This window comes from Centropristis striata, chromosome 13 (genome assembly GCF_030273125.1).
Source record: "Centropristis striata isolate RG_2023a ecotype Rhode Island chromosome 13, C.striata_1.0, whole genome shotgun sequence".
Taxonomy (NCBI): domain Eukaryota; kingdom Metazoa; phylum Chordata; class Actinopteri; order Perciformes; family Serranidae; genus Centropristis; species Centropristis striata.
Window position 1 is genome coordinate 3,311,224 of NC_081529.1, and position 19,634 is coordinate 3,330,857.

Genomic DNA, 19,634 nt, shown 5'->3' on the forward strand with positions numbered 1-19,634 from the left:
AAAAGAAAGGCCGGTTAAGTATGTATGAATGTTAAAAATGTTACAAATACACAATACAGACAGAAAATATTTTTTAAAGTTCCTAAAATAGCAAGTAAACTTGTCTCTGGTGTAATATTCACAGGAAACAATCGTCGATATTGCCCTACCACAAAAATATCATATCAGCATAAATGTTGTCATGTGCTGATATGACAAAATAAATAAATAAATCATGCAGTAAACGATGCTTGGGTCATTTAAAAATGGTGTTATCATATAGTTTGTCCAGCAGAGGGCGCTCAGACTTACAATCCAGTGGTAAACAGCACAGAAAAAGACAAAAAGCTGCTCTCAGAGATGTCACAACACAAAATACAGCTGGCGTCAAGAAAAGTAACATTTGCTAATTTTTTAAATTTAATATAATATTATAATTCAGATTCCAAAAACGTGGGGATGTTTTCTAAAACGTAAATAAAGCAAAATGTAATAACTTGCTAATCCTTTGTGACATATATTCAGTTGAAACATCATAAAAGACAATATATATCAAAAGGAGCCTTTGTGTCTTGTAAATATAAACTCTTAATTCTGAATTTGATAAATTCTGATTTTATTCACAGTTTACACAGTGTCCCTTTTACTGTGTGTTTAGAATCAAGGCTGTATATTTCTATAATAAATGTCACTTTGTCAGGTCAATTTACTCAATGATAAAAAAGAAAGAAAGAGATCCCTTAAGTTAAAAGGGTGGGTATCACTGGGTTAGACATTGCTGTAAAGAATATTTCTGAGAGGGAAAATTTAAAAAGGTGCTAATGAGAGTGCCTTTCGTAAAGTTATAATAATATTATTCATGACAAATTTTTACCGCTTTGATAATTTTTTCCCGTTAAGGCAGATTGGACTGTTGATCCCTTTCTTATTGCCAGGACAAAAACATTTATTCTGTGAGTCTTCAAGGAGCAGGGTGAACATGTTGTGAATGTGAAATGGAAACAACTCCTTGTCCAAACCTGCTTTGTTTGTCTTTATCACACAAAGTTATTCTCTGCAACCTGCCATGTATGCACACATGGTAAATGTTTGTCCTGCACATTGTCATGTACATGTATTTATTGAAGAAATGAGTGACTGCTCATTATTTCGGAAAACAAATGTAATAAATACTTTTGTTGTTTTGTTAATGGGCTACTCGAATGACACAGCAGTGATACATTATTGATATCAAACATATATATAAATAAAAATAGTAACAGCTGCATTTCCAAGGTAATGTACAATTTACTTGACTGTATACTACATTTCAGAGGGAATTATTGTACTTTTTATTCCACTACCTATGTAGTTGCTATATTATATTATATTTTACATACAAAATATATTATCAACGTATGAAACATGATGCATTGTTCGAGATTAAATAAATGGACTAAAATTGTAAATTAACTGCACTTGTATAGAGATTTTCTAGCCTTAAAAGCACTAATACACACACTGCAAAAAAAGAAAAGTTGGGTGACCTCAAAATTTCAAGGCAACAAACTTCGATAAAATTTTAAGTTGGACAATTAAACTAAATATTTTAAGTTTTGTTTTTGAGTTTGCTCAACTCTGAATTCAGATTTTTGTCAACTCAACTGTAAGTTGTACGAACTTAAAATTTTACATTGTAATAAATTTTAATCCTTACTTCTGCTAACTTCTGCAATGTGCTGAATTGGCACGATTGTAACGCCGCTATGAAATGTCAGCTAATGTTTTGACCACAATGTTGAGTTAGCATTGATATGCTAATGGCTACTCTTGTAGCTGTAACAAGCAGCGCCGCTAGCATCAGTTAGCCGCTAGCAACAGTTAGCCACTAGCATCAGTTAGCCGCTAGCTTTCGCTAATGACAGAATTTCACCGCTTTCCCGCATTTCACAACAAAGAAATAAGAGTTAGCAGAACTATTGTCCCTTGTTGTGAACCCCAACTTAAAGATATAAGTAACAACAACTCACCAACTTGTTTTTGAGCAGACAACTGGCTTCCTTTGTTGTGCTAACTTACATTATTGCCCTGAATGTCAATAATTTATATTTCCAAGTTTCACCAACTTAAATCACTGTTTTAGGCCAAAAAATACAAGTTGGCTTTTTTGCAGTGCATAAAGACACATCCACCCATTCACACACATTCATACTGGTGGCCGAGGCTACTCTACATGGTGCCACCTGCCACCATCAGAAATTAATTCATACACCGATTAACGCAGCAACTTGGGGTTCAGTATCTTGCCAAAGGATACTTCGACATGTAGGCTGTTGTGGTCAGAGAACAAACTGAGCCACAGCTGGTCCAACATACTCTCCGGTGCATTCAGTTTTGTTGCTGAATATCCTGCTCAGGTTGGAGTTGTGTGAAGCTAAGCTGGGGTTTATTTGAGGTCATTATAAAAATAGGAGGTAGCAGATAGGAGGGCCCCTGAAGTAAAATATATACCATAAATACCATAAATATCTCTCAGGGCCTTGAAGGCTCTACAATTTAACATTCTGAAATGAGCCACTTTGCATAGTGAGTTTACAATTGATATTGATACTTACTCTGTAGGCAACGAATTTGAAAAAGAGTATTATTACCTTAATTAAAGGATCTGAGTACTTCTTCCCCCGCTGCTTTTGATAGTGGTGTTATATTTCCTGTGTGGGTGTATTAGAGACAGAAAAAAAACTTGAGAAAAATTCAAAAGGAGACTATTTTCTCCTCTGCTTTTTTTCTATGTTCTCTTACATCTTTAATTAATTTGTACAGCAATGCCTGCCCCTCATTTCACCCGGATTTTAACTAAAGCTCCTTGAATGTTTTTCCAATTTTTTCCAGTTATTATAATTTTTTTCTTTCAGCTCAAGCTACTATTAACATTCAAACTGCTGTAGTGTTATTATGGGACTGCACATTATCAGAAATTTGTCTCAGCGATGATCAGAAATGATCAGATTAGTGATAAAATGTATTGTTAATTGGCTAATCAAATTGACCTAGATTCGTCCTGAATATCTCATGTGCTTCAATCACATTTACTTTGCTGCTTCCTCTCATTCCACAATAAGCCATAAGAAGCCTATGTGTTGAATACTAGTAAAAGCAGGTATATAAATTTAGTTCTCAGCACATCAAGAAAGTCAGCTGTGAGCAGTAAGGACTTTCGTATGTTTCGTATGTTAAAAATATAATGCCAAAAATAAAATTCTGGATAGAAATATCTCCTGCTGTTTCCTTTCAACTGGCTAACATGCTATTCACTGTCAAACTTTCCCTGGGGAAATGTAAACATGTCCTCTTCTGGTCTGTGTGTCGTGAATAGTTTTGTCTGATTTCATGGGCAATAGTACCAGGTGACAGTAAGACATAAAAAATAACTACATTGAAACATTCTCACTGATGGTCTTGTTTGCTTATGTAGCTCATATAGAGGCATCAGTGTGAAATAACCAGTTAAAAACTCCTTATAGCTGCTTTGACATTGGATCATATGACCATGTTTCATGTTTAAAGCCCTGAATTATCTGGGGGCAGAAAAATGTCACCACTCGTATACCCTTTGGCTTAAAAAGACAAAGATGTCACTATTTGTGAAACACAAGTCTAGCCCATAGATTGAGTTGCCCTTTTCACCTCTGACATCGTTATCTTCAAAAATAAAAATTTTAAAAAAGTTAGAGTAAGAGTACTTTTGATACTTTAAGCACATTTTTCTTTTGCAGGACTTTTACTTATAATGGAGTAATTCTGCAATGTGGTATTAGCATATTTACTTAAATAAGGGATCCGAATACTTGTTTCACCACTGGAAATATCACATGACCATTTTAAAAAAGGGTCCCTTGACCTCTGACCTCAAGATATTCTAGATAGATAGATAGATAGATAGATAGATAGATATACTTTATTTATCCCAAGCTGGGAAATTACAGTGTAGCAGCAGCATTACACACAGAGACAATGACAACACAATTAAATAAAAAGAACAACCTAGGCATACTTCAAGCAATAAAATATAAAAATACAATAAAATACAATAAAATGTAATGTAAAAATAAAGTGTAAAAAATTCTATTGAAACCACAAGTCTCCTCTTTACAGATACGCCCACATTATGCTGATTCAATGCAATTTGGGGGAGAAACCGTGCAGGTTTTCTCATGCTGTATAAATGTGTTATTTTTACTTATTATATTTAAATAATTCTGCAAACTGGGGTCCCTAAACAGAAGAGCAGAAAGTGCCTATAAGTACCTCAAAAATAATATTTAAGGATAGCACTAGAGTAAATGCAGGATTTCTTACTCTCCACTTCTGTTAATAATCTATATTTACCACCAGAACTCGCTGTAATACCAAATAACAAACCTGCGTCAGCAACAACGTCAGAACTACCTTACAAACATGGCCGCGCGCTTCGTCTCCCGGAGAACCTCGTACGTCACTGACGGAGAAAACCGAACATTCCCGAGCAGCCGACCGTCAGTCTGGCATGTAAACAAGGTCAGACACTGCAGCATAAACACTTCCTCCAGACACGGACACAGCTCGCGTTTAAAGAAGGAGAAGAAGAAAACTTCCTGACTACACTTCTGAAGAGAAAGGTAGGCTCGTGCGTCATATGCGCGGTCTTATTAATAACCGTATCTTTCTTTGTGTTGTTGTGCAGGAAGCACTGCAGTCATATGACATATCAGCATAAATGTGAGAATTAAGTCATTATGTTGCATGCACAGCTGCAGAGGAATAAGTTTGAAACGTCCATAAGGAGTCTGACTGCAGCAATAATCCAGATTTGCCGCAAAGTCACACGGTTTGTTACTGTTTACTTCATGCGCAGTCATCAGCTGGCCTCTAACTGGGTCGCTCTCACGCTGCAAAAACTGCATGGTCATGTTTTCCCACGACATTGATGAAGCATTTTAACCAAACATTTCCTTCTAAATCACCCTTTAGTTCGATATCAGTCACTGCAATTCCAATATCGTCCACTTATTTATAGAAACATGTAAATTTGTGTACATTTTGAGCATAAATCAGCATTACTGCATGCACTCTATTAAAACACAGTTTATAATCCACATACATAGTACTGGATATACAAATGCATGAGTGCTGCAGCTTTGTGCAAAAAATATTTTTTAATAATTAACCTGCATAGCTTAATTTATAGCAAAACCAGGGCTGTGTTTAATGCAACTGTAGATAAACACTCGTTCCCTTTCATTAAATGGGCTGAAGTGCAAGTACAAATATGATTTATTTATGCCAGAGCTTTCACCCACATCTTCCTCTGTCTTGGTCAGCATAAAAACCAGTTTAAACTGGTCGTCTAAAGCTTCAGTGCCAACCAGACACAGACTGAGCCAGAGCCTTTTTCTGCAGATGATGATGATGATGGAGAGAAAATGAGTGAGGAGGACAGAAAAGAAAGAGAGAAACTAGCCAAGGACAGAGTGACAGCTGGAAGTGTGCAGGGCCAGTCACGTTTCAGGCTGCCTGCTTTGATTCTGCTCCAGTTAATGATCACTTCTGTACTGTGGCCTCCTGTATGACCTCCTGAAAGACTTCCCATTGTTGGACCCTTACCTCATGTCTCACCAGAGATTATTACTGCAGTAATGCGAGCTAAAGCTAAAGCCAAGGACGTGACATCCCTCGCTTATAAGAAGCTGTTGTGATCACACTCGGATGTTTTTGTTTTTCAAGACGGCTCGGTGAACTTTCCATCACGTGTTTAATGATTTACATGACACACTTCTCGTGTTATGGAAGTAAACTTTAGCAGTGATCCAGTTTACAGGCTGACTGAGGACCAGAATGAGAAATGTCAGGACTTTACTCTGATGATGACAGTTAATAGCAGTGACCTGATTATACAGTAGGAGCTGTAAACACATGATAACAGAAAAATAGAGGAGACAAGGGGCAATTGGCACCTTCAGTATCTCCCATTAGAAATAAGCTAGAGTGATGACACACACTCCGCACATGCTCAGTAGGACTCTCTCTCTCTCTCTCTCTCTCTCTCTCTCTCTCTCTCAATTCAATTCAATTCAATTCAATTGGCTTTATTGGCATGACGTAACAATGTACAGTATATGGCCCATTTCAGAATTGCGGGTACATTTGAAGTTTAGACAAAATAAGAATTTTATTTAATTTTTTTCCATAAAACCTTTTTCATTCCCATAGAGAATACTTTAAATTTAACACTTCCAGCATTTGCCAAGCTTAAACATGTAAGATTTCAAATATTTAATCGTAAAATCATCGTAGTAACAGCAAAATCAGTCAACTCTGTTGCAGACAAATTAGGGTAAATATGTATAGTACTCAAATGTAATACAGTTTAAAACCATGTCTTTCCTAAGAGAACTTATTTTACATATAAATTGTGCCTAAAATACACACCAAACATTATTATTGGTGATCATTCAATATAATTAGCAATATTATTTAAAACAGATCCAGTAAATACTTTTTTAGGGGGAAATAATCAAAGGTTTTTCTGGGAGGCGCGAAATGTACCCGCAATTCTGAAATGACCCATATATTGCCAAAGCAAGCATCAGAAAAAAAGATAACAAGATAAAGAAAAGCAATATTTACAATAAATTATTATATTTAAAAGAAAAGAAAAACTAATAACAATAAAAGAAAGCTATATTTACAATAATTGAATCACAATCAACATATAATTTATACAATCTAACTGTCCCAGCAAAAAAAAGAAGAAAAAATAAAATAAAAACAAACTCTCTGTCTCTCTCTCTCTCTCTCTCTCTCTCTCTCTCTCTCTCTCTTTCTCTTTGCCTGTAGAAAAAGAGCAGGATCATTTCATCTCCACAGAAGTTATCAACAAAAACTGATTTTAATGTATGAAAGTTACTCTTTCTCCCTTTGAGTTATGAAGGAAAATGTAAAAATGTGATGGAAGAAGTACTCAGATGCCAAATTAAAATTACCAGAGTCCAATACCAAAATATTACAAGTATAATCCCTGAATTCAAAGTCCTACTTAAGTACAGAAGCAGTGGTGCAGTTACTGAAATACTGTACTTAAGTACAATTCTTTAGTAATTAAGTAGTATGATCAAGAAATTGTAAAGTATCAAAAGCAAAGTTACTTACTATGCAGAATTACTACTTACAAAGTGCTATGTAATGGTAGAATAGTTTATTATTTTATTTTTATCACCAGAGCATTTTAATGTTTTAGTTAGTCATTGTGGAGCCAGTTCTGATTGGTATGTTAGTAGTATAGTACTGTATTTTTGTTGTTTTGTTAATGTAAAAAGTAGGAACTGCACCTGTCAAATAAATGTATTGGAGAAGAAATATAAAGTACGATAAAATGGAAATACTTAAATAAAGTACAAGAACATCAAAATTGTATTTGGGTAAAGTGTTGAGAATGTAACTAAATGTACTTAGTTGCATTCTACCATTATTTTAAACTGACATTTATTTGTGTTGTATTTGTTTTAGGACTCTTTTTCCTGAGCAGCCAAGATGATGCAGTGTTTTCACTTCATGGTGGAGCCGGCCAAAAACTTTACGGCCAAGATAAAGGTAACACGTTTTACTGCACAAAACCAAACCCAAACATTGTGTGTTTAAAGTGCAAACCTGTTTTTTTGGGTCATCTTGACACTTAAACAGACAGTTGACATGACAACATTTGGTGTGACTGCTCGGATTTCTCCTTTCCCGGTTTAATTAAACAGCAGAGATCTGCTGTGAGAGTCTGGAAGGGAGGGGTGTCTTTCTTTTTTCTGCTGACAGGAACAGAGCTGCGATGTGCATTTTAATCAGGCTGAGTGACCCCCTCCTTTCTAATTCGACCTTATTACTCTCTAAAGCACTTGTAAAGAAGCATTAATGTCCTCCAAGTGTCCTTTTTTTTGCTGAAACCTCTTCTCTTTCCAAACACTTTCCCACAGAAAAGCCTTTAAATTCCGTTTTTTCTTGCAGGAATCACACAAGAGAGCGAAGAACGAGAAGAGGGAGCCTCTGGATGAGGATCAGCTGTTTATAGTGGATCTGGCCAGAGATCTGAGCCGAGTGTGCCAGGTAACAATTCACTCATGAAGCCAGAAATGATTTTGTCAAACTAAAAAAGTCAAGTCAAGTCAGATTTATTTATATAGCGCATTTACAGACGGCTGAGCCACACCAAAGTGCTTCACATAAAAGTGCAAGAAAGTGCAATAAAATGCAGAATTGACAAAATTGACAAAGGTAACAAAGAAAACAAAAAACAAACCAAAATTTAATTTAAAATAAATTAGAAGAAGATGGGATATTGTTTAAAAGCACTGTGGGATTACTAGGGTACACTATTCCCTAGCACTTGCCAGAGGAAAAAAAAAAGGGTAACACTTTCTATGAAGACTACATCTATATAATCATGATGAATCATGAAACATCATGATTAGCTATGCTGCATTATAGATGCGTCTATATGAACCTCACTTTACTTAAAGCATACATTGATCATTTATTTATACTTATGGCATCCTATGAGTCCTTATAACAATTGATTGTTGAGGTGTGTGTATAGAGGGGTATGAGTAGTTGTAATGTATTATAAGCCTCATCAGTCAGCCTGTAGTTTATAACCAGTCAAGAGCACTCATAAGACACTTGGATTTATAAGTCATTATAAGCTATATTTATAACTGTTGATATAGTGCATCATGAAGCTTTATATGTGTTTATGAGTGCAGTCATAATGCATTATGATTGATTATAATGAGCACTATAATTCACTATGAATGCGTTCATAATGCACTATAGATGTAGTCTTCATAGAAAGTGTTTCCAAAAAAAGTCTAAAAAAGTGCAGCATTAGGTTTTATCTTTACTTCTCTGTTTATCACCAACCCCAAATGTCTCTCCTGTTTCTGTGTGTTTCCTCTCCAGAGGTCAGCCGTCCTGGAGCACATCTGGAGCCTTGATGACACCTGGCCCACCTCTCTCTGCAGGGTCTTCATCCTACAGTGGGCCTCCATGTTAGAGAGCAAGGTGCTTATTTGAGAAAATCATGCATTTCCAGAAGAGAGAACATGGACAGAGTAAGGCTTTACTCAGGGCAAGAGGAGGCCCTTCCTGTTTTATGTCTTTCTTGCCTCCTTTCTCACAAAATCATCCACCAAATAGTCAAAATCTAGCTATCTGACAAAGTCCCACTCCACTGACATAGGTGATAAATGAGCTGAGACGTGTTTGGCACATGCTATTCTGAAGCTCATTTTTTATTCTGCCTCAGAGGAAAAATGACTGCTCAGCCTGCCAGAAAAACATTGGGGAACACTGAGTGCAGGTGAAGTGCCTGCAGGGTCTCAAGCAATTTAGTTGTGCACTTTGCACTCTTGAAAGACTTGAATTGAATGAGTTAATTATTCACTTTGTTCCTTATATCTTGTTGTCTATAAGGTTGTCAGCTACTATAAGTTTCTAAACAGAAAAAAGTTGAATAGTGTTTTACTCTATCTAATAGAAATAGTATAGCCAATAATTATAATAATACTGCTCTTACTTGTTCTGCTCCTCGCATCTTGTTACTTATAAGGTGAGTTAGTTATACACTGTAAAAATAAACCTGTTGTTTTTACGGTAAAAAACTGGCAGCTGTGGTTGCCAGAACTTTACCGTTATAAATACGGTGCAACTTTTTGTAATATTACGGTAAAATTGTATTAGCACTGTTGATTTCCTGTTTAAGATTGCCATTTAAGTCCATATTTTAGCGTAAAAATAAAATGTTTTTCCATCAAAAGAAACGCTGCTCTGCTATATAACTGACAAGAAACACTTTATAAATGCCAGATTTTACCATTAAATATTACAGTATATTTCTGTTGGAGATATGGTGTTTAGTACATTTAACAGTGAAAAAAAGTATTTTTTACAAAAAATAAATGCTAAAATGACGATTTGTATATATATATTACAGTATATTTTTGCACGACAAACATGGTGCCAGTGTATTTTACAGTGGGGTACTGTATTTTTTTTTTTTTAAATGTAAAAAATACTGCTTTGGCTGATATACACATCTACGATGTTTCATTGTTACTGAAACTGAATTAACCGATTTATCATTTTACGGTCTTTTGCTGTCATGGTTTAGCAGTTTTTCACCATAAAATCTACAGACATTTTTTACAGTGTAGCTTTTTGGAGAGTGAACCATACTTTGTATAATATCACCGCATGTTGCACGGCTAAAGGTACGGAGAGGTTTTCCCAGATACTACTATGTTTGTTCTGTGTGCAGAAGAGGCCCATGCAGACAGATGGCTGGCCAGAGATGGATGAGGTCAAACACCCTGACGAGATTAATGAGCAGGACCTGCTGGAGGCCAAATCTGTGATCCTCAACTGGATCAAGGACCTGAGAGCTCAGCCTGAGGTGCCAAGTTCAAATATACCATTAATATTTCCTGCTCACCTGACTCTGTTTACTCACTCAACATACACTACCGGTCAAAAGTTTTAGAACACCCCAATTTTTCCAGTTTTTTATTGAAATTCAAGCAGTTCAAGTCAAATGAACAGCTTGAAAGTGTACAAAGGTAAGTGGTGAACTGCCAGAGGTAAATAAAAAAGGTAAGGTTAACCAAAACTGAAAGATAATGTACATTTCAGAATTATACAAGAAGGCCTTTTTCAGGAAACAAGAAATGGGTTAACAACTTAACTCTATGGAGTCTCGGTTCTTTAATTCTTTTCATGTCTTTGTAAGTCATTTTGTGTCTTTTTTTGGTCATTTTGTTTCTTTTTTTTAGTCATTTTGTGTCTTTTTTTAGTCATTTTGTGTCTTTTTTTGGTCATTTTGTTTCTTTTTTTAGTCATTTTGTGTCTTTTTTTAGTCATTTTGTGTCTTTTTTTGGTCATTTTGTGTCTTTTTTTTAGTCCTTTAGTCCAACATAAAATGTGATTTTGAATCTTTTTTTTTAACTTTCAAAACACTATCATGCTCAATAAAGAATTTTAAATGTTGCAAATGTGCATCGATTTCAGAGTACATTGAGACATTAAACTGCATCATTTTCAATTAAATTCTGGAAAAGTTGGTGTGTTCTAAAACTTTTGACCAGTAGTGTATTTTATTCACATTAACCATCTAATTGCAGCAAAGTGTGTGGCCTGGAGAACCCGTGGCGAAGGTTCTGGACGACCTGCAGTCCGCCTGGCGTTGGGGTCGTGCGCCCAATCTGCTGACCGCTATGGAGCTAGTTTTCTGGACTCTAATAGTGCAGCGCCCCGATAAGGTAGAAGTCCATGTAACAATTTATGCTTAACTCTTTGTGCATTATCTGTACTGTGCAGGTATAATAGAAAGCTTTTGGGTGTGTTCCTGCAGGACACCATCCCGCAGCAGTGGCTCATGTGGAAGCAGAAGACTCAGAACATTGGTTCGTAAATAAAAAGCTGAAGCAAGTTGAATGTTGTTATAAATCTGGAGACTTTGACTTCTTTTTTTTTTTTTATAGACATGTATTTATTGAGTTTTAACAGTTTACAAAAATTACATTTTAATACATTTAGACTTTGACTTCTTCATGAATCTGTTAATTTCTCCATCCAGGTGCCATATCGTACATTCCTCAACCAGGTGAGTGATTCATTAATATTTACTAATAATAATAATAATAATAATAATAATAATAATACATTTTATTTGGAGGTGCCTTTCTTGGCACTCAAGGACACCGTACAAAAAAGATAGAAAAGATTCAGCAATAAAATACAATACAATACACAGAATTAATAACAATACAATACAAAAGATAGATTTTAAGGCATCAGTTTAATATACAAGATCTTTGCCTTTCTATTAAAGGGAGAAAACATCAGGCAGAGAAAACAAAATGAGAGAAAGCAGACTGCAGCTTATTAAGGACATACTTCATATGTATTGTATTGAATTGTAGTTGCAATACTCAACTTTTAAAGACGAGGAAGATGGAAATAATTTAGAGATCATACATGTCTTGTATGGACATCTATATATTTTTTAAACCTGTGCATACAGTAGAAAAAAATTCAATTGATCTTTTTTGTAGTAAGTGTGATCTAAATGGGTTTCTCCTGTGTTTATGACTTAAAAATCTGTTGTTTTCATCTGTAAAAAAAAAGAAAAAAGAAAAAAAGTTTCTTGTTGTAATACCAATTTCAGCCACAAGAGGCTAAAGTGCACAACTACCCCGTGTTCTGCATGGGACTAAAAATATTCCTGTTTTCTTTCGGGAAACGGCAGTTAATGAAAACGGTGAAGAATAATGTAATGTATTCCTAGTCAAAAGAAAGACTTAACTATAATGTTTAAACCCAATTCTAATAGATTTGCGACACTGTGGAAAACGTGATAAAAAGAGATTGCAACAATATACAAATCCTGTATCCCAGCCTACAATCAGTGCAAAGCCTAAACTTGTTGTACAGATTTAATAAATGAATAACTTTATAGATTACCTTGGAAAGATATTTTTACTCACTTGCCCCTCAGGACTTCTTTAGTAAATAGTTTGGAGAAGTTATATTTTGTCTATAGATGTGTAAGTAGTTTTGCTCATGAGGATATTTGTCGGCTGAGGTCATAATGCATCAATTAAAAATTTGAATCATTGAAAATTTCAGAACAGCATTTTTCTCAACATTCTTTGATTGATTGTCTTTATTTCGAACATGCAAGCAATAAAAAAAACAGTTTAAATATTAATAGATCAACAAAAGAGCAAAAAAAATTGGAAAAAAAACAGACACTTTCTGCAAGCTCGAAATTATTATTTTTAATTAAATCTCATTATGACAGTACGGTTTGGTTATTTAATGCTGATTCATTTAAAGTCTAGCAAAACTGCTCTGGTTCTGTAAAAGCAGGTTTTTCAACTTTATGTTTTTGCATTTACACTGTTAGACAAACATCTCTGACGACTAAATCCCTCTGTTTTTTTTACAGTGTGGGATTGGATCTCAGATGCTTCAGGTACAGCAGTAACTTTATGAAATTATCAGTCAGTATAGTCTGTAAGAGCCATTTTGCTTTATTTGTTTGTTTGTTTGTTTGTGCCGCCCACCACCGGGTGGAGAAGAGCGCTCATTATGGATTCTGAGGTCATGAGTTAATATAAGTCACTGACTTGACTGATTGTTGTTGAGATGCCCGAGAGGCACACAGTTTTTTGACTTTTGTAGTGACCCGATTGCTACTCAAAAAAGATGCCACTATTATGATGAGATCCCGTTTATAGTAATTTACGCGCAGAAATGTGATGTATACGTTGGAAATATAAGTTTATTTGTTTAAGAAAGAAGTATATATTTGTTTGGAAACATTATAATAAACTGAGTTAATGGATATACGTAAAGTGGACATTTCATTTGTGCGCGTAAATTACTATAAACGGGATCTCATCATAATAGTGGCATCTTTTTTGAGTAGCAATCGGGTCACTACATAGTCTTTACCGAACCTGTCTTATCATTTAAACCATGGGTCTCAAACTTGCGGCCCGCGGGCCAATTGCGGCCCTCGTCACGATATTTTGTGGCCCCCACCTTGATATGAAAGTTTAATGTGAGTTTTATATGAATGACACTTTACTGTGTTGTGTGTGGAAGGTCCCTTTTATTACTTTTTTGGGGTAATTTTGTCTTTTTTAAATAATTTTGTCTTTTTTAATAATTTTTGTGTCTTTTTTGGTAATTGTGTGTCTTTTTTAAATAATTTTGTCTTTTTTAATAATTTTGTGTCTTTTTTGGTAATTGTGTGTCTTTTTTAAGTAATTTAGTTTTTTTCTGTCATTTTGTGTCTTTTTGGTCACTTTGTGTATTTTTTTGGGTCATTTTGTGTATTTTTTTGGTCATTTTGTGTATTTTTAACGTAATTTTTTTTAACGTAATATAGTGTTTTTTCAGTCATTTTGTCTTTTTCTGTAATTTTGTGTCTTTTTTTGGTCATTTTGATACTGCCTCCAGCGGCCCCCAGGTAATTTGAGTTTGAGACCCCTGATTTAAACCATGTTACTCTTCTGTGTAGTGGAGGTGACTCTGGATCTGGACACAGCCAACCCTGATCTCCTCATCACTGACGAGAAGAGGATGCGCTGTGGCTTTGAGAGGAAGGATGTTCCCAACTACCACCAGCGCTTCGACGGCTGGTGGTGCGCCGTGGCGGTGGAGGGCTTTAACTCCGGCCGCCACTACTGGGAGGTGGAGGTGGGCGAGCGGGACTGGAGGCTGGGCGTGGCCAAGGAGTCGGCCCTGAGGAAGGGCTTCAAGTCCCTGAACACAAACACGGGCTACCTGAGCCTGCGGCTGGAGAGGGGCACCGAGCTGAAGGCGCTGACGGTGCCCTTCACCGCCCTGCCGCCCGGCCTCATCCCCCGCAGGGTGGGCGTCTACGTCGACTACGACCGCGGCCAGCTGTCCTTCTACGACGTGGACAGACATTTGCACATCTACACCTACAACGAGAGCTTCGATGACAAGCTGTTCCCCTTGTTTGGTACCGTGGAGATCATCAAGGATCTGGTGATCAAGTCTCCTGCAGTTAAAACCCAGTGTTTCTGCCCCGCATCCTGCATCTGGGGTTGAGTTTGTTGCTGTTACCTCTTCCTTTTAAAGCCAGTAGATATCATAATAAATAACAAATGGTTATATAATAATAATCACTGGGAGGAAATCAGAGATCCTGATGTAAAAGACCATCATTGTGCTATTGAATAGCTCCACTATGTGACCACTACCTACCTATGCTGCTGCTGCTGTTGCTGCTTTAATGTGATCGTTGCAACCACTTCCTCACTATAGAGTTACAGTGCTACTCTTTGCTCACACATAATGTATTTTCATAAATTTGAAAGGAAACCTGTAGTATTCATGTAATGTATTGTGCAATACTAACCCTGCAAGAAGAATGTGAGAATTTCAGTGAATGATAAATAAACCAAATCCATGTCTTACTTTGGGTCTGTGTTTTGATACATTAGATAAACATAGTAAAAACAAAAAAGAGACAAAAAAAGTTGTAAAGAAATCTGAGCTGAGAGCTGCTGTGTGTGTTACACAGTCCAACCCAGTCCCAGACAGATTACGGGATCTTGTGTAAATAATATCGTGTGGTGTCAGTTATCAGCCTCAACATCAAGTTCTAGGAGCAGACAGTGGTACATCTCAGACGAAAATATTATAGATAGATAGAGAGATAGATAGATAGATAGATAGATTACTTTATTCATCTCCGAAGGGAAATTCGGTTGTCACAGCAGTCCGGTATTCAAGTACAATAAAATACAATAGAATAAAATACTGAGGTAGCATAAATAAAAACAACAATAGAAAAAACACAGAATAGAACAAGGACACAAGTTTAAAAAAGCAGATCAGTTGGTAATGTTGGTAATGATACTGATGATATGAAGGCAACAATGCTATGGTGACTAGACGGTATATAATTGTAATAGTACAGTATATAGTATATAATATGTAATAATAAATAAATAGTAAAAATATAAAATAAAATAAAAGAATTATAAATAATTAAAATAATTATAAATAAAATAATATGATATATAATATATAAATAAATATAAATATAGAATAATAATACTAATAGTAATAATAATAATAAATATGCTTTTTACTTCACTACATTTGTCTGACAGCTTTGCAGATTCGGATTATTCATTCATTCATTCTCCTTATCCGCTTATCCGAACTCGGGTTGTGGGGGGCTTGAGCCGATCCCAGCTGAGGCGGGTACACCCGGGACAGGTCGCCAGACTATCACTGGGCTGACACATGGAGACAGACAATCACACTCTCATACACTCCTACAGGCAATTTAGAGTCACCAATTAACCAGGCTGAAATGAGGAGAACATGCAAACTCCACACGGAGGAGCCACAGGCCGGAGTCGAACCAGTGACCCTCCACCTTTGCCAGCTACAACATTAATGTGATAAACATATTAATGCATCAATAATTATAAGCAAGGAATAAAATATATATATTTATCTGATATGAGCCATCCTGCACGATACTTTTGTACAGTGGCGGTTCTAGACCAATTTTACTGTGGGGGCCAAGGAGGGGCCAGTGTTTAATCAGAGGGGGCACATTAGCACATTAAAAAATGGCAAAGATGATATTTAAGCATTCAAAATCTTTATTTTAGCTTATTTAAACATATCATTTAAGTATATTTGGAAGATACAAATACATTGATTTAAATAATGAGACTCAATGTACACATTCTGGGTTCCTTTTGTGTATAAATGAGATATTGTTTGAACAAAAAAAGGTTAGAATTGTTCCATTATTCATCATTTTGTACTTTTACTTAGTTAAGATTTGAATGCAGGCCTTTATCTGTAATGCACTATTTTTTACACTGTAATAGGGCTACTTTTAGTAAAGTAAAAAATCTGAGTAGTTCTATTCCACTGGGAGAACAGTAGGACAGAGAGTAGGATAGAAACAGCACCTGACCCTAAATAGACCCAGAATATGAGCTTTTGAATTATCCGTGGCCGACAATTACTCATCCAAGTGGTCTCTATTAAATTTCAGATTGGGGAAAAGTGTATACAATAATGTGTCACTATAAAATTGTCTGGAAAAAGTTATATACGATGAGAAATTTAAGGAGAAAATTTAGACTTTATGATATTAGTATGTAATAATACACATAATTAAATATTTTATAGTGAAAACATTACATTGGTAGCACAATCTCACAGTCAGTGGCTTTGTGTGCGCGCTGAAGTTATTGTTTTCATATTCAGCTCCATTTGTTGTTTTTGAAAACATGAATGTGGGGTTTGACATTTTGTAAATTATGTAAAACTTATGTAAACTATAATGAGACTGAATTGAACATATGCAATTACTCTTTCACATATTGGGTTGAAACCAAAAACATATTTTCCATTAAAAGTATAAAATATGACTCCAGATAATATTATTGAAGATACATTTACAAGTATCTTGACACAGTTTATGGATGGGCTATATTTTAAAACCAGATGGCCAATAGTTTCAGGTAGGGTAAGACACTCAAATCAATACAAATTTTGAATTGATCAAAAAGGGATTTCTAAATGAAACCTAGAGATAAAATATTATTTTTTTCCAGCAGCAATCACCAGCTCGACCAATCAGAGAGCCCTATTAAAATATAAAGAACACTTTCCACCATAATAATAAATATAAATCAAATAAAAATAAAATCAACTGAATGAATAAATAACACAGAATCACTAAACCTTTTTTTTTTTTTTTTATTGACAAAGAATCATGTACAAAATGTCATGGCATATTAACAACAAGTAACATCTCTCAGCAGGGCACATAATAAATAATATATATAAAATAATATAGAGAAGACAAAAATAAATTTAAAAAAACTATCTAATAATTTACTATCTTTTCCTGGTTTTGGTATAAGTGTAATGATTCCTTGTTTCATAGTAACTGGCAGTGAAAAAATAGTTGTAGCTTCTCTAAAGACTTCAAAAAGGAATCACTAAACCTGTTACACATTATTTTGAATTTCTGTTTTTTTCGCACTGCGATGACGTCATCAGCGTGCGACGCCACCAAAGTGGGCTATGTGATTTCTTTACAGAGAAATAAACAATGACAGCAACTTTAAAACAGTCTTTAAAAACCCACTTTGGGTTTGACAGCTTTCGGTCTAAAATACAGGAAGATGTTGTTAAAGCAGTCATCAGAGGTAAGTCAGCGAACAGTGCATTTATCTGCAGTTTAAATTAGTTTATCTCTATGCTAATTAGGCTAGCAGACGTTAGCTTGCTCGTAGCAACAGCAGCTTAACTGACTTTTTTCTTCATGTTTGAACGTGAGGCTAAGTTTGAATTATCTTTCACATGTTAGGGCTGTCAGAGGGAGATTCATGTGTAATGTGTTGTCTTCCTGCAGGTGATAGGGATGTGTTTGTGTGCATGCCCACTGGAGCAGGGAAGTCGCTCTGTTACCAGCTGCCTGCAGTCCTGGCTGAGGGCATTACTCTGGTTATATCCCCGCTAATCGCTCTCATTCAGGTCAGTCTCTGATTGGCTGCTTCAATGCAATGTGCTGTCTCAATTAACAACAATATATGTCTTTTTTTTTTTTTTTTTTTTTAAACTTTCTTTTTATTGTTTCTCCCTTAACCCTCTTGTTGTCCTCGGGTCAAGGAAGGAAGAAGAGGGAAGGATGCAAAGGGAAGTAAAAAAGGATGGAGGAAAGAAGGAAGGAAGGAAAGAAAGAAGGATAGAGGAAGGAAAGAAGAGAGGAGGAAAAGGAGAAAGAATGGAAAGGAGAGAGAAAGGAAGGAGGATGGAGGAAAGAAAGGGGAGGAGGAGAAGAAAGGAAGGAAAAAATAAAGAAGGGGGAGAAAAGGAGGGAGGCAGGAAGGAAATAGGGCAGAAAGGAAGGAGGAAGGAAAGAAAGAAAGAAAGAAGGAAGGAGGGAGAAAAGGAGGGAGGCAGGAAGGAAAGAGGGCAGAAAGGACGGAGGAAGGAAGGAAAGAGGGCAGAAAGGAAGGAGGAAAGAAAGAAAGAAAGAAAGGAGGGAAAGAAAGAAAGGAGGGAAGGAAAGGGGGGGGCGAGGAAAGGGAAGAAGGAAGGAGGATTGAGGAAGGAATGGAGGTGGGAGGGATGAAAGAAGGAAGGAAGGAGGAAAGGAGAGGAAATCAGGAGGAAGGAAAGAAGAGAGAAAGTAAAGGAGATAGCGGAAGGAGGAAAGAAAAGAAGGGAAGGAGGGAGGAAAGGAAGGAAAGAAAGAAAGGGGGGCGAGGGAAGGAAAGAAGGAAGGAAGGAGGAAAGAAGAGAGGAAGGCAGGTGGAGGGAGGAAAGAAGGAATAGTCAAAACAGATTGGGTCAATTTGACCCGGAAGGACGACAGGAGTGTTAAAGCAGTGTAGAACATTATACATACAAGTAAAATAAAAAAAAATAAAAATAAAAAACTAACATCGAAAAAGGAACATGTTGGATCATTATATTTCTACAGTTAGATCCTGTATTAATGTCACTGTGATAGTCCTTGCCCTGTCGTTTTTATGTATTCTGTCCATTTCTCCCATTTCCGGCAGCATTGATCCTCTTGAATCCTTATTTTATGAGTCGTTTGTTCCATAATGTGTATTTCGTCCATTATTTTCATCCAATCTTCTTGTGTTGGTGGGTCTGTCTTGTACCACCTTCTCGTGATTGCCTTTTTGCAGGCTACTAGCATCATTTTCATTATGTACCTGTCGTCTTTTAATATATATATGTCTTTTTTTAGGGGGGCACAAAGACAGTGGTTTGCATCAACTGAATGCTAAGAACAAGTTGCAGCTCAGCATTGTGTGCAAAGTTGTTCTAGTCATATGTCAGAAATAAAAAGTAATTAATAAAACAAACTTGGGAAGATGTTCAAGGGATAAAAACATTATCATATACAGTACAGGCCAAAAGTTTGGACACACACCTTCTCATCCAATGCGTTTTTCTTTATTTTCATGACTATTTACATTGTAGATTCTCACTGAAGGCATCAAAACTATGAATGAACACATGTGGAATTATGTACTTAACAAAAAAGTGTGAAATAACTG

General features: G+C 35.9%; 2 protein-coding genes across 2 annotated transcripts in view; both read left to right on the forward strand.

The window, feature by feature from the left end:
* The first annotated feature begins 4,472 nt into the window (after positions 1-4,472).
* LOC131983510 (E3 ubiquitin-protein ligase TRIM69-like) lies at positions 4,473-14,990 on the forward strand. Its single transcript, XM_059348234.1, has 10 exons — positions 4,473-4,616; positions 7,504-7,587; positions 7,990-8,088; positions 8,941-9,042; positions 10,298-10,432; positions 11,157-11,294; positions 11,387-11,438; positions 11,612-11,638; positions 12,986-13,012; positions 14,066-14,990. The coding sequence occupies exons 2-10, from the start codon at positions 7,528-7,530 to the stop codon at positions 14,620-14,622; spliced, it is 1,197 nt and encodes a 398-aa protein (XP_059204217.1). The 5' UTR covers positions 4,473-4,616; positions 7,504-7,527; the 3' UTR covers positions 14,623-14,990.
* Positions 14,991-17,628: 2,638 nt separating this feature from the next.
* recql5 (RecQ helicase-like 5) overlaps positions 17,629-19,634 on the forward strand; it is a 29,450-nt gene continuing 27,444 nt past the window's right edge. Inside the window, exons 1-2 of the mRNA XM_059348255.1 lie at positions 17,629-17,765; positions 17,972-18,093. Coding sequence (XP_059204238.1) covers positions 17,669-17,765; positions 17,972-18,093 — 219 coding nt within the window. The 5' untranslated portion in view covers positions 17,629-17,668. The remainder of the gene's footprint in view (positions 17,766-17,971; positions 18,094-19,634) is intronic.